This window comes from Trachemys scripta, chromosome 3 (assembly GCF_013100865.1).
Source record: "Trachemys scripta elegans isolate TJP31775 chromosome 3, CAS_Tse_1.0, whole genome shotgun sequence".
Lineage (NCBI taxonomy): Eukaryota > Metazoa > Chordata > Testudines > Emydidae > Trachemys > Trachemys scripta.
In genome coordinates this window covers 20953079-20968138 of record NC_048300.1, presented here as the reverse complement: position 1 = coordinate 20968138, position 15060 = coordinate 20953079, and the positions used below count along the sequence as shown (strand labels likewise).

Below are 15060 nucleotides of genomic sequence, written 5' to 3'. Positions count from 1 at the left end.
GCAGTGTGCTCGTGACAGACCATCAGCGTTGCCATGGTGGCATCCAGCCCTGTGCCGTATGCAGAACTGGAACGGTTGGAGGGATAAGAACCACTTGCATTCTTTTCCTTATTCCGCTGCATCGACTGGAGGGGTGCATGGTCCGTCACAAGAGTAAATCGCCGGCCTAAGAGGTAATAGCACAGTGTCTCCATGGCCCATTTGACAGCAAGGCATTCTCTCTCAACTACTGCGTATTTCTGTTCTTTTGGGAGAAGCTTTCTGCTTAGGTAGAGGATCAAGTGTTCCTCTTCTCCTACCATTTGCAACAGAACTGACCCCAACCCCACCTCAGAAGCATCTGTTTGTAAGATAAATTCCTAGTTAAAGTCCAGGGCTATGAGTACAGGGTCATTAGAGGGCTGTCCAAAGGTCTATGAATGCCCCCTCTGCTGCATCGGTCCACTTCACCATGTCTGGACCTCAGGCCTTCACCAGGTCTGTTAGGGGACTTGCCCTAGTGGTGAAATGGGGAATAAAATATCGGTAGTAGCCTACCACCCCTAGGAACACGCAGACCTGCTTCTTTCGGGTCAGCCGGGGCCAGTTTTCAGTCGCCTCTAGCTTATTCATTTGGGGCTTCACTATGCCCCTCCCTACACTATATCCCAGGTACCTAGCTTCTGCTAGCCCTATGGCACATTTAGCAGGATTAGCAGTGAGGCCAGCCTGCCTTAAGGTGCACAGTACTGCCTCAACTTTCTCCAAGTGGGATCCCCAGTCTGACATATGGATGACGACATCATCTAAGTATGCGGCTGCATAACTAGTATGGGGGCGCTGCAGCTTATCCATGAGGCGCTGGAATGTGGCCGGGGCCCCATGTAGCCCAAAAGGGAGGACAGTGTACTGGAATAGCCCATCCAGGGTGGAGAACGCTGTCTTTTCTTTAGCTTCTTTGGTCAGGGGAATCTGCCAATACCCTTTTGTCAGATCCAGTGTAGTCAAGAATCGGGCACTACCCAGTCGGTCAACCAGTTCGTCGATGCCTGGTATGGGATATGCATCAAATTGGGATACTTCATTCAGTCGGCAAAAGTCATTGCAGAATCTCATGGTACCATCAGGTTTAGGCACTAGAACAATTGGACTGCACCACTGACTTTAAGATTCTTCAATAACCCCTAATTCTAACATTTTCTTTACTTCAGCCTTGATTTCTTCTCTTTTTAGCTGCTGGGATTCGGTAGGGTCTCAGTGTTACCTTGGCTCTGGGGATCGTGCGGATATGGTGATAGGTCTCAGTCGTCAGCCCCGGTTTTGTAGAGAACACATCTCGGTTGCGATTAATCATGTCGGCTGCCTCGATCTTTTTGGATCGGCGTCAAGTCGGGTGATATCCTCACTTGCTCATGTAAGTTATCCTTCTGGGGAAGGATCTCCTGGGTGACTAAGCATGCCTCTCGATCATGCCAAGGTTTTAGAAGATTGATGTGGTAAATTTGTTCCAGTTTCCTGCGGCCTGGCTGCCGCACCTTATAGTTTACCTCTCCCAGGGCTTCGATCACTTCATAGGGTCCCTGCCACTGGGCCAACAGCTTACTTTCTGCTGTGGGCACCAGGACCATCACTTGATCCCCTGGTTGGAACCGTCGAAGCTTTGCTTGGTGGTTATAATGGGTTCGTTGGGTTTCCTGTGCTTTCTCTAAGGGTATGTCTACACTACGAAATTAGTTCGAATTTATAGAAGCCGGTTTTATAGAAATCGGTTGTATACAGCCGATTGTGTGTGTCCCCACATAAAATGCTCTAAGTGCTCTAGTCAGCGGACCGCGTCCACAGTACCGAGGCTAGCGTCGACTTCCGGAGCATTGCACTATGGGTAGCTATCCCACAGCTATCCCACAGTTCCCGCAGTCTCCGCCGCCCCTTGGAATTCTGGGTTGAGATCCCAATGCCCGGATGATGCAAAACAGTGTCGCGGGAGGTTCTGGGTACATGTCGTCAGGCCCCTCCCCCCCGTCACAGCAATGGCAGACAATAGATTCGCGCCTTTTTACCTGGGTTACCTGTGCAGACAACATACCACGGCAAGCATGGAGCCCGCTCAGCTCAGCTGAGCTCACCGTCACCATATGTCCTCTGGGTGCCGGCAGACGTGGGACTGCATTGCTACGCAGCAGCTGCTAACTGCCTTTTGGCGGTAGACGGTGTAGCATGACTAATAGCCATGGGGCTGGCAGCCGTAGGGCTGCATTGCACCAGCCCCTTGCCCTTTGGCAGTAGATGGTGTATTACGACTGTTAACCGTCCTATTACAAGTTGGGTCATCGCACATTAGCAGAGTCTTCCCTGAGCAGCAGATTGTGCAATAGGCCTGAAGGCCATCGTAATACACTAACTGCCAAGCACCCAGTATTTGCTGCCAAGCACCCAGAAAGATGCCGAGGGCTATCAGTCACGCTGCACCGTCGTCTTAAGATGTAAAAAATAGATTTGCTCTGTATTCATTTGCTTCCCCCTCCCTCCGTCAAATCAACGGCCTGCTAAACCAAGGGTTTTCAGTTTAATCTTTGGGGGGACCATTCTGTGTGACAGTTGTTTGTGTTTCTCCCTGATGCACAGCCACCGTTCTTGATTTTAATTCCCTGTACCTGTACGCCATGTCGTCACTCGGACCGCCCTCCCTCCTTCCCCTAGTCCGTCAGATACTACTTTCGCGCCTTTTTTTTTTTAATTCTGGGTTGAGATCCCAATGCCCGGATGATGCAAAAAAGTGTCGCGGGCGGTTCTGGGTACATGTCGTCAGGCCCCTCCCCCCACACCCGTCACAGCAACGGCAGACAATAGATTCGCGCCTTTTTACCTGGGTTACCTGTGCAGACAACATACCACGGCAAGCATGGAGCCCGCTCAGCTCAGCTGAGCTCACCGTCACCATATGTCCTCTGGGTGCCGGCAGACGTGGGACTGCATTGCTACACAGCAGCAGCTGCTAACTGCCTTTTGGCGGTAGACGGTGTAGCATGACTAATAGCCGTGGGGCTGGCAGCCGTAGGGCTGCATTGCACCAGCCCCTTGCCCTTTGGTAGGCGATGGTATATTATGACTGGTATCCGTCGTCGTCGTACTGGAGTGGCTGTCAATCATAGTGGATGGTTTTGCTGAAATGGGATTCCCAAACTGTGGCGGGGCCATAGACGGAACCCATATCCCTATCTTGTCACCGGAGCACCAAGCCACCGACTACGTAAACCGCAAGGGGTACTTTTCAATGCTGCTGCAAGCCCTGGTGGATCACAAGGGACGTTTCACCAACATCAACGTGGGATAGCCGGGAAAGGTACATGATGCTCGCGTCTTCAGGAACTCTGCTCTGTTTCGAAAGCTGGAGGAAGGGACTTTCTTCCCGGACCAGAAAGTAACCGTTAGGCATTTCAACATCCCCATCGTGATCCTTGGGGACCCAGCCTACCCCTTAATGCCATGGCTCATGAAGCCGTACACAGGCAGCCTGGACAGGAGTCAGGACCTGTTCAACTACAGGCTGAGCAAGTGCCGAATGGTGGTGGAATGTGCATTTGGACGTTTAAAAGCGCGCTGGCGCAGCTTACTGACTCGCTCAGACCTCAGCGAAAAGAATACCCCATTGTTATTGCTGCTTGCTGTGCGCTCCACAATATCTGTGAGAGTAAGGGGGAGACATTTATGGCGGGGTGGGAGGTTGAGGCAACTCGCCTGGCCGCTGATTACGCGCAGCCAGACACCAGGGCGGTTAGAGGAGCACAGCAGGGCGCGGTGCGCATCAGAGAAGCTTTGAAAACGAGTTTTGTGTGACTGGCCAGGCTACTGTGTGAAACTTCTGTTTGTTTCTCCTTGATGAACCCTCCAACCCCCCCCCCCCCCGACCCGGTTCACTCTACTTCCCTGTAAACCAACCACCCCACCCCACCCTCCCCTCCCCAATTTGAGCACCACTTGCAGAGGCAATAAAGTCATTGTTATTTTACATTCATGCATTCTTTATTAGTTCCTCACAGAAGTAGGGGGATAATTGCCAAGGTAGCCTGGGATGGGTGGGGGAGGAGGGATTAAAAATGACACACTGCATTTTAAAACTTTAACTCTTATTGAAGGCCAGCCTTCTGATGCTTGGGCGATCATCTGGGGTGGAGTGACTGGGTGGACGGGGGCCCCCCCACCGTGTTCTTGGGCGTCTTGGTGAGGAGGCTATGGAACTTGGGGAGGAGGGCTGTTGGTTAAACAGGGGCTGTAGTGGCGGTCTCTGCTCCTGCTGCCTTTCCTGCAGCTCAACCATACGCTCGAGCATATCAGTTTGATGCTCCAGCAGACGGAGCATTGACTCTTGCCGTCTGTCTGCAAGCTGACGCCACCTATCGTCTTCAGCCCGCCACTTGCTCTTTTCATCCCGCCATTCAGCCCGCCACTTCTCCTCTCGTTCATATTGTGCTTTTCTCATGTCCGACATTGACTGCCTCCACGCATTCTGCTGTGCTCTATCAGCGTGGGAGGACATCTGCAGCTCCGTGAACATATCGTCCCTCGTCCTCCGTTTTCTCTTTCTAATGTTCACTAGCCTCTGCGAAGGAGAAACATTTGCAGCTGGTGGAGGAGAAGGGAGAGGTGGTTAAAAAAAGACATTTTAGAGAACAATGGGTACACTTTTTCATTACAAGGTCGCATATTTCGGCTTGCAGGCAGCCATGGTAGGCAGGCCACAGTGTTTTGGCTTTTTGAACCTTCTTAACATGCGGGAAAGGTTTCAAACAGCAGCGCATTTCCCATATCCAGGATGAATTGGGTTGTCCATTTAAAATGGGTTTTCAATGTAAAAGGAGGGGCTGCGGTTTCCCGGTTAACATGCGGCACGAACCCAAGTAAACCACCCCCCCCCCCCCCACACACACACACAATTCTCTGGGATGATCACTTCACCCCTCCCCTCCACCGCGGGAAACATTTCTGTTCAGAAGAGCAGGAACGGGCGCCTCTGAATGTCCCCTTAATAAAATCACCCCATTTCAACCAGGTGACCATGAATGATATCACTCTCCTGAGGATAACAAAGAGAGATAAGGAATGGATGTTGTCTGCATGCCAGCTAACACCGGGACCATATGCTGCCATGCTTTGTTATGCAATGATTCCAGACTACGTGCTACTGGCCTGGCGTGGTAAAGTGTCCTACCATGGCAGACGGGATAAGGCAGCCCTCCCCAGAAACCTTTTGCAAAGGCTTTGGGAGTACATAAAGGAGAGCTTTCTGGAGATGTCCCTGGAGGATTTCCGCTCCATCCCCATACACGTTAACAGACTTTTCCAGTAGATGTACTGGCCGCGATTGCCAGGGCAAATTAATCATTAAACACGCTTGCTTTTAAACCATGTGTAATGTTTACAAATATTTACAAAGGTACACTCACCAGAGGTCTCCTGTGTGCCCTCAGGGTCTTGGGTGAGTTCGGGGGTTACTGGTTCCAGGTCCAGGGTAACAAACAGATCCTGGCTGTTGGGGGAAAACGGTTTTTCCGCTTCCTTGCTGCTGTGAGCTACCTACAGTACCTCCATCCTCATCTTCCTCGTTCCCCGAACCGTCTTCCCTGTGTGTTTCTCCAGTGAGAGAGTCATAGCACACGGTTGGGGTAGTGGTGGCTGCACCCCCTAGAATGGCATGCAGCTCCGCGTAGAAGCGGCGAGTTTGCGGCTCTGCCCCGGACCTTCCATTTGCTTCTCTGGCTTTGTGGTAAGCTTGCCGTAGCTCCTTAATTTTCACGCGGCACTGCTGTGTGTCCCTGTTATGGCCTCGGTCCTTCATGGCCTTGGAGACCTTTTCTAATACTTTGCCATTTCTTTTACTGCTACGGAGTTCAGCTAGCACTGATTCGTCTCCCCATATGGCGAGCAGATCCCGTACCTCCCGTTCGGTCCATGCTGGAGCTCTTTTGTGATCCTGGGACTCCATCACGGTTACCTGTGCTGATGAGCTCTGCGTGGTCACCTGTGCTCTCCACGCTGAGCAAACACGAAATGAAATTCAAACATTCACGGGTCTTTTCCTGTCTACCTGGTCAGTGCATCTGAGTTGAGAGTGCTGTCCAGAGCAGTCACAATGAAGCACTGTGGGATAGCTCCCGGAGGCCAATAACGTCGAATTCCGTCCACACTACCCCAATTCCGACCCGCAAAGGCCAGTTTTATCGCTAATCCCCTCGTCGGAGGTGGTAAAGAAACCGGTTTAAAGGACCCTTTAAGTCGAAAGAAAGGGCTTCGTCGTGTGGACGTGTCCAGGCTTAATTCGATTTAACACTGCTAAAGTCGACCTAAACCCATAGTGTAGACCAGGCCTAAGTGTTCCCGTACAATGGGTGTAACTCCGGCTATCCGATCCCTCCTCTGCAGTATATGCTCGACTATGTTCCTTCCGGGATTTGGCTCCTCTTCCCAGGCTTCTCTGGCTATATCCAATATGCCCTGGGGGTGGCGCCCATATAGTAGTTCGAACTGAGAGAAACCTGTGGAGGCTTGTGGGACTTCCCAGATGGCGAACATGTGGTAAGGCAATAGGGTATCCCAATCTTTCCCATCCTGGCTCACCACTTTCCTGATCATGGCCTTGAGGGTCCTATTGAACCTTTCCACAAGGCCATCTGTTTGAGGGTGGTATACAGAGGTCCGTAGGGCTTGTACATGGAGCAATGAACAGAGATCTTTCATCAACTTGGATCAAGGTGTCCCTTGATCAGTTAGTATCTCCTTGGGTAGCCCAGCCCGGGAAAAGATCTGTACTAGCTCCTTAGCTATTGTCGAGGAAGCAGTGTTGCATAGGGGGACGGCTTCCGGGTATTGGGTTGCATAGTCTAGTACAACAAGCATATGTTGGTGGCCCCTAGCTGTCTTCTCTAGGGGCCCAATCAGATCCATGGCTATGCGTTCAAATGGTACCTCTATTATTGGAAGAGGTATCAAAGGGGCCCGCAAGTGCGGGTGAGGGCTATGTAGCTGACACTCTGGACAAGAGGTGCAGTATCGCCGGACATCTTCATGTACTCCTGGCCAGAAGAACCTCCGCAGGCTCCGTGCCTGGTTTTCTCTACCCCTAGGTGTCCTCCAAACAGGTGACTGTGAGCGAGGCTCAATATGGCTTTTTGATGTTTTCATGGCACCAGAAGTTGATGCATTTCCTACTCCTGCATTTGCACCACGCGGTACAGGAGATCTTTCTTCACTATAAAGTAAGGTCCTTGACCCCGGACCTTCCCCTCCACTGGTATCCCATCTATCTCAGCCACCTCTTTCCTGATGTTATATCTAGGGTCCTCTGCCAGGTCCCGCCCAAAAGTCTCTCGCCCGGGACTAACCTGTCTAAGCTCCCAGGGGCTGGCTTTGGCTTCTTCCAACGGCTCACCGCTGTCATGGCTGGGGCCAGCCTCTGGCTCACCTTCCATGGTGGTAGTTTCTCTGATGGCTGCTCGTGTCCCTCTGCCTATTAGGGCGATCTTCTGGCCCTGGGTCAGGATCCGGGTTCCCAAGGCCTTCACAGCCTTCCTCTTTTTTTTGTCTTCTGGGCCTTTTGGGGGGCTGGGAATAGATCCTGAGAAATCTCAGTGAACATTGGGGGTTGACATTCCCCAATGATGAGTCGCTGCCATCAGGGTCCCCACTTCCCTCCAGTCTCTCCGGGGGGAGTAAATTATCAAACCCTGGATAGTCCCTCCCAATGACTACAGGATATGGGAGTTTAGGAACCATGCCCACTGTCACCTCAATGGGGTTCCCCTGAACCTCTATCTCCACTGGGATGGTGGGGTAATGGCTCACGGCCCCATGCACGCACGTCACTGCTACATGTTTGGCTTGTAGCAGCTGGCTACTTTACCAGCTTACCTGATATAAGGGTGATAGCACTCCCCGAGTCCACAAGCGCTGTAGTCTCTGCTCCATTTATCTTCACCGGCCCGGTGTAGTTATGCGGGGCTAATGCGATGCCTGCAAGGTGGATAAGGGAGCACAGGATCTCCCAATCCCCCAAGTTGCATTGCATAGGCTCCTCAGTGCTGGGACTCTGTGCTGCTATGTGTCCCCACTCCCCACATGCATAACAACTATAATTGTTTCTAATCACTCCCCTATCATGGAGGTTAGGGGGTTTAGTCCCAGGGTTCCCCCCACTCAGGGCAATCCCTTCCTCCTGAGGTCCCCTCTGGTTTTCAGCCCCCCCTTTCTCCACCTAGGACTCCCCAGAGGTTTGGCTGTCCCACCTTCCAGGGTTGGGGTCGGGTGCTTGCTTCAAAAGGGGCCTTCCTTGGGTAGTCGGGTCAATTCCCTGGCTGTCATGCGTCTTTCTACCAGCGTGATCATCTCATCATGGATGGATCGTTCTGGCCTACCCATTTGCGGAGATCTGGTGGCAGTCCTCGCATGTAATGGTCCATGACCAGGGTTTCCAAAATCTTCTCTGGACTGCACACCTCGGGCTGTAACCACTTCCGTGCAAGGTGTATAAGGTCGAATAGCTGGGACCTCAGGGGTTTGTTCTCCTGGTACTTCCACTCCATGAACCGCTGCTGTCACCCCTGATTGTGCTAGGATCTCTGCCTTCAGTTGGGTATAGTCAGTGGCGTCTGTGGCAGGCAAGTCAAAGTAGGCCTTCTGGGCCTCTCCGCACAAAAAAGGGGTGAGAATGCTGGCTCACTGCTCCTGGAGCCACATCTCACGCTGAGCAGTCCTTTCGATTGAGAGGAGATATGCCTCTACGTCATCTTCTGATGTCATCTTTGGCAGACAACCAGTGGCCCTCAGGGTTCGCGTCCCATCTGACCCCCGGGCCTGGGTGGTGAGGATCTTTAGCTGGTCCACTACCTCTCGTAAGAGGGCGTGATCTTGGGTTGCCTGGCCCATTAATAATTGATTGGTTTCTTGCTGTAGCCGCATAGACTCTTGCGCCTTTGCCTGAACCCGGGTGGCCTCCTGCTGGGCTGCAGTGGCTTGTACCAGAGCTCTTACCGCCTCCTCCATTGTGATACAAAGCAAACCAAAAAAAAAACCAAAACCAAAAATAAATCCAAAACCCCAGTGCACTTTTTTTAACCTCTTTCTTCTGCCACGCTGTGAATGATGATCCCACCTCTGACACCAGTTGTGACAAAGTTCTGTCCTTGACTCCGTGGATCCTGCGTTTCCTGACAGATTTTTGCTAGCCTCAGAGACTCACTGTGACCCTCCACATACCCTTGCATCTAGAGAGAAGAGCTCACAGTCTATTGAGCCATTTTCATCATAAGCCAGCAAGGGAGGTGAGGAGAAACAACCCTCGCTCACACAGTCTGTTGTCTCCCAGTATCAGTGATTAATCAGGGAGGGGAGGGGGGAGCCCGGGCCCGCCCTCTACTCCGGGTCCCCAGCCCAGGGATCCTAAACTTAGCAGCTATGAAAGCTGACGTTTTGGAAATAGGGCATGTACAATTCCCTGGGCTACTTCCCCACAGCAGCCCCCACTCAATATCTTCTTCACAATTACCTCAGGGCCTCCTTCCTTGCACCTGATATGGATTCGTACTACTGCGTTCCTCCTATAGCTCCTGACACCCACACTATACTGACTGAGAGGCTTTTAACTAGGTCCAGCCAGTCCTTGATTGGCTTCAGGTGTCCCAATCAATCTAGCTGTCTCTCCTGCCTTCTAGAAGGATCTTAATTGGCTCCAGGTGTCTTGATTACCCTGGAGCAACTGCCATTTGGTTACCATGGTACCAGGGATTTGTTTAGCCTGGAGCTAACATACCTGTTCCTCACTACTTTACTGTAGCCATCTGGCCTTGCCCCATCACAGTGGTTATAATAGTTTATTTACCTTCTGTAGCAACACCAGGTAATAGTTACATATTTCAAAATATCCTCCTATTTGTTCTGTAACTAACAATCCAAATGTGCTCATTTCAAACAATGCCATATTTAATACCAATAATTTTTAAGCCAAAACTATGTATTATTTCATAATAGCCTATGTTAAGCATTAGTTTTGTTTCTAAAATGAAGTGCTTAACTGTGTTAAGGCTGCATGTTAGAGTTAATGGGGGCACCCTGCTAGAAACTCCATACTTAGAGTTCTGTTTCAAAAAGGAGCATAAATCTTACTGCTCTAAAAATAAGTGGCTTTTTGATGCAAAACTGATTTTTTTAGGCCCTTTGATTTTTCTGTGCAGCCTTAGCTTTTTCTCATTTTAATAGGAAAGATTTGAAATTTGGCTCTCGTTTTCCTTGGCAGTCTGACCATCCACTGGCAGCTTTCTCTTTATAAAATGTATGTATGTTCGCACGCACACGCGGCAAAACAGTACAGTATGTACCACCATTCGTTCATTCACTCAGATGCTGCTTCCCTTCACACACTCCTCTACCAAATGACCCTGTCCTACTGGTGTTAGTTGTGATGCACTGGAAGGGGATAACTCAGAGGTGATGAAAGGCTGGCATATGTAGGGGACAGAGTTAAGTTTGTAGTGTAAATAATTGTGGTAATGATAAGGTATCTGGGTATAAAAGAGGACATGTACTGTTGAGTTGGCATATCCATTTCTGTTTTTGTGGTTTTGAGTCAAGTACGAGTGTAGCAACCCTAACTGTTGCACATTTTGTGTGTGTATTAATACAGGCAGGAGTAACTTACAACGTGCTATATAAATGCAGTTAACATATGCTTGTCACAGTTTCAATAAAATATTGTTTTAACTGAACTAATAGTTGTCACAGGTGGCTACTCAAGAGCAAAATCCATCTGTAAAACATGGCTGTTCTGAGGATATAACTTATGCTATGTTGATTAACAGTATAACTGATTGTTTCACTATACTTTTGGTTCATTATGAAAAATGTTCAAGCCCAAATCAAATGTAACCAAAATTTATGGCCTATAGACACACAATGCAATACAAAAAGGAGACATACATACCCACCTTTCAGGAAGCAATTCTTACCTTCCAGCATGTTCACCTTACACAGTAAGTGTGCATTGAAGAGGCACCTCCAAAATTACCTCCATTTATATCATGACTGTTTACAAGTTTTAAAAGCACTTTATACATCACCTACAATCCAGCCCACCAGTTCCTTAACATGTTGTTCTGTACCTTTCATTACCTCTGTTTTGGAAACCACATTCCAAACCAGTTGGACTTAGAACAGGTTGGGATTTACCTGTAGGACACACCATTTGCGTAATTTGGCTTTGACAGGCTTCTTATTTTCTAATGCCAAAGCTGACTTCAGCTTTGCAGTCTTGCAGGATACTTGACATGGGTGAACAGAATTGTGGGAAGAGTATAATACATCCAAGTAACACAACTTTCCAATACCTACACATATTAACGCTGTGCACGTAATACCAATTAATGTAGTGTGTACTATGGCTAACATGTATGTATTGGCTAACAACTGTTACCATACACTTAGGGAGTTTCTTTTGACATGATCCATGTATCTTTTTAATTGTAGCATGATTGATAACTAATTATGTTACAGTTCTAATGTATGATGAAACAATTTATGTACAATAACATTCTAAGGAACAAGGAAATATATTTTTAAATCACTCTTTATGTAATAAAGCAACATAAGGACAAGTTTGGTCTTTTTCCTGTCCTTAACATTTCTTTACATGATACCATGAATTTAATTGTTTGACTTTTTAAACTTACTGGTTTATGCAATAGATATGCTAAAGTACTAAAGAAAAGGGGGGAAATAGTTTGTCATTGTGTACAGAAAGAGATGTCAAGTCTTTCTTCCTTTTGTCTTCCACACTGCCATAAGAGTTTTTAAATTATATTTTCCTAGTCAAACAATTTTCAGGTGGATTCAGGGGTCAATACAGTACCTGAATTCTTTGAAATTTATGGAATTGACTAGAAATTTCAATTTTTTTTAAACTGGCTTCAGGTTAGCATTCCCTTAAGTAACGGAGGAAAACACACTACTGTTCAGGTCTTCAACATAATGTTAAGTGTGTTCCAGAATAATTTGGATTATTCTGCCCTTATCCTCCTTACAGACTTTCCTCTTGGTTTGGAGAGGAAGGCATTCTCCCTACACTTTCACAAGGATGGACAGCTAGAGCTAATTGGGAAAATGCCAACAAACTGTTTTGTTGGCAAAATCTAAACATTTTGGTTAGATTTAGGCAAGATTCTGATGGGACCCAGAAGAAGCTCCGACAGAACTTAAGTATACCACTCCTTTCCCTTTTACGGGGAATTCTGCATTTTTGGCTTGCCTTCCAAATCAGAACAAGATCAAATTTCAAAATGTCTCAATACTTCAGAAACAGAACTGTCTTTCTCTACTTAGCTCTGACAAGAACTCTGCTCTTCCAGCTAAAAAGCTCTGAAATGCAGTTTTCAAAACACAATCTGCCCATGACATCTCAAACTACAAACTAAAGTACCTTTCCAAGCATAGTTTGCTTCAAACTGACTTTCCTGCCTACCTACAATCCAACCAATGTTAGAACTTGCAACCTAGTATCTTGATCCTACAACCCCTTGATGTCATAGGCTAGAATGGTAAGGGCTGTATTTTAACTCCTTTCGAGGATGATGGTTATCATGAACTTGTCACTAGTTTTTCAGTCTTATTGTCTAAAGGGAACTTCCTCTAGTCCTAATTAAAGTGAACATAAATTTTGAGATCCAGCCTTGGGTGGTTGTATTTAAATCCCCAGGGCCACCCGGGGGAGGGGCAAGTGGGGCAATTTGCCCCGGGCCCCGCAGGGGCCCCCATGAGAATATAGTATTCTATAGTATTGCAACTTTTTTGTATGGAAGGGGCTATCGAAATTGCTTTGCCCCAGGCCCCCTGAATCCTCTGGACGGCCCTGTAAATCCCACTGAGCTACCTGTCATATTGGGCTGATTGGACTGGTGTCTAACTAGTAGCTCAAACTATTGTATAGTGCCTGATTCAGTAAAACCAAACTAACCTAACACTTGATGTTTTTATTAGGGTTGGTCTAGTTGAATCTAAAATTCGGGTACTTGTTGGGAACTTGGAAAGGAATGAATTTATAAACCTTGCACACATTAATCCTCAGTCTTTCCCTGTCAACAAGGAACACTGCAAAGAGTAAGTTAAGTTTTTAATTTTTTTTTTTTAAGTTTAAGAATGTGGTAGTTTGGTCATTGTTAAAATTAAATTGAAATCTACTAGTCTTCAGTTATTCTAGATATCTTGCAAGAATGCATGTTGAGCAGGGCCGGCTCTAGATTTTTTGGCCCCTCAAGCGCTGCCCCCCCCCCCCCAAACCCCCCCCCTGCCCAACCCCCGGGGCGCCCCCCCCCCCCCCCCCCCAAAAAAAAAAGTGGCCGGAATGCCGGCCCTGAAATTGTTCCACCCCAAGCACGTGCTTGGTTTGCTGGTTCCTAGAGCCAGCCCTGATGTTGAGTTATTTCAAGCTAGTCAAACATTGCTCCACAGCTGTATATCTTCAAGAAAAGGCAATCTAAACATGTCATCTCATTTAAGAATGAGTGAAATATTGTGCCTCTGACTAGTATACCAAAACACATAAATACTAAAGTACAGCTTAAATCTGAAACGCTAATATTAATGAACAGCTAAATGATGTAGATTACTTTATTTAATCCACTTCCTGAAGGTCAATTGGAAACATCCAAATAGAACTGACATTGACACACAAATAAGACACATCTGTGATATATATATATATTTTTTTTTAAGGAGCAACTATGTATCAATGTGGTTCCTTGGAATAATTTTTAGGAAAATGGAAAATGCAGAAAGTGTTAACATTGACTTAACATATGATATACAATCATTCACAGATACAGGTAAGCTTATATTTCACTTTAGTCTTGGTATGGTTTTTAATTTGACTCTTACAAGATTGTCTAAATAGCTAATATAATCAATAAACTCTCTTTCCAAACTCTGCCTCCTCCAGGGTAGTTATGGTGAAGCTCTAGGCACAGAGCATGTGGAGGTTTAATTTTAAAATAGTAAACTTCCTATTTTGACCACAAAACAGATATCTTGGACGTGTACCTGCTATAGCCATACAATGAGTGAGAAGGAGCATCACTTGTCACATACACAAACCATATTAGGAACATGGTGAAGACTGAATTGAAGCACTCTATACAATAGTCTCTTACTCTAAAAAGTTCTGCTAGACTTCTAAACATGACACTATTTATATTCAGGGCCGGCTCCAGGGTTTTGGCCGCCCCAGGCAGCCAAACAAACAAACAACAACAAAAAAGCCGCGATCGCGATCTGCGGCGGCAATTCGGCGGAAGGTCCTTCGCTCCGAGCAGGAGTGAGGGACCGTCCGCCGAATTGCCGCACGTGCCGCCCCTCTCCGGAGGGGCCGCCCCAAGCACCTGCTTGGTAAGCTGGTGCCTGGAGCCGGCCCTGATCATATTTTTTTTTTTTTTTTAGTGGCAGAAAAATCAGTAACATCAGAGCTACCTGTAAAACAATTAAAATACACATTCTGTCCATGTAGCACAGTGGTAATGAGGGAAGAGCTAAAACTCAAGTAGCACAGTAGATGTGTGAACCTCTTCTCTGGCATAGAATCATAGAATATCAGGGTTGGAAGGGAACTCAGGAGGTCATCTGGTCCAACCCCCTGCTCAAAGCAGGGCCAATTCCCAACTAAGTCATCCCAGCCAGGGCTTTGTCAAGCTTGACCTTAAAAACCTCTAAGGAAGGAGAGTCCACCACCTCCCTAGGTAATCCATTCCAGTGCTTCACCACCCTCCTAGTGACAAAGTTTTTCCTAATATCCAACCTAAACCTCCCCCACTGCAACTTGAGACCATTACTCCTTGTTCTGCATCAGGTACCACTGAGAACAGTCTAGATCCATCCTCTTTGGAACACCCTTTCAGGTAGTTGAAAGCAGCTATCAAATCCCACCTCATTCTTCTCTTCTGCAGACTAAACAATCCCAGTTCCCTCAGCCTCTCCTCGTAAGTCATGTGTTCCAGCCCCCTAATCATTTTTGTTGCCTTCCGCTGGACTCTTTCCAACTTTTCCACAGGG

General features: G+C 47.7%; 1 protein-coding gene across 1 annotated transcript in view; it reads left to right on the top strand.

Annotated features, from left to right (window-relative positions):
• The window catches only part of PAPOLG (poly(A) polymerase gamma), an 89188-nt gene that overhangs the window by 59326 nt on the left and 14802 nt on the right, over positions 1-15060 (top strand). The window contains exons 15-16 of the mRNA XM_034764197.1: positions 12997-13116; positions 13732-13841. Of these exons, the coding sequence (XP_034620088.1) occupies positions 12997-13116; positions 13732-13841 (230 nt within the window). The remainder of the gene's footprint in view (positions 1-12996; positions 13117-13731; positions 13842-15060) is intronic.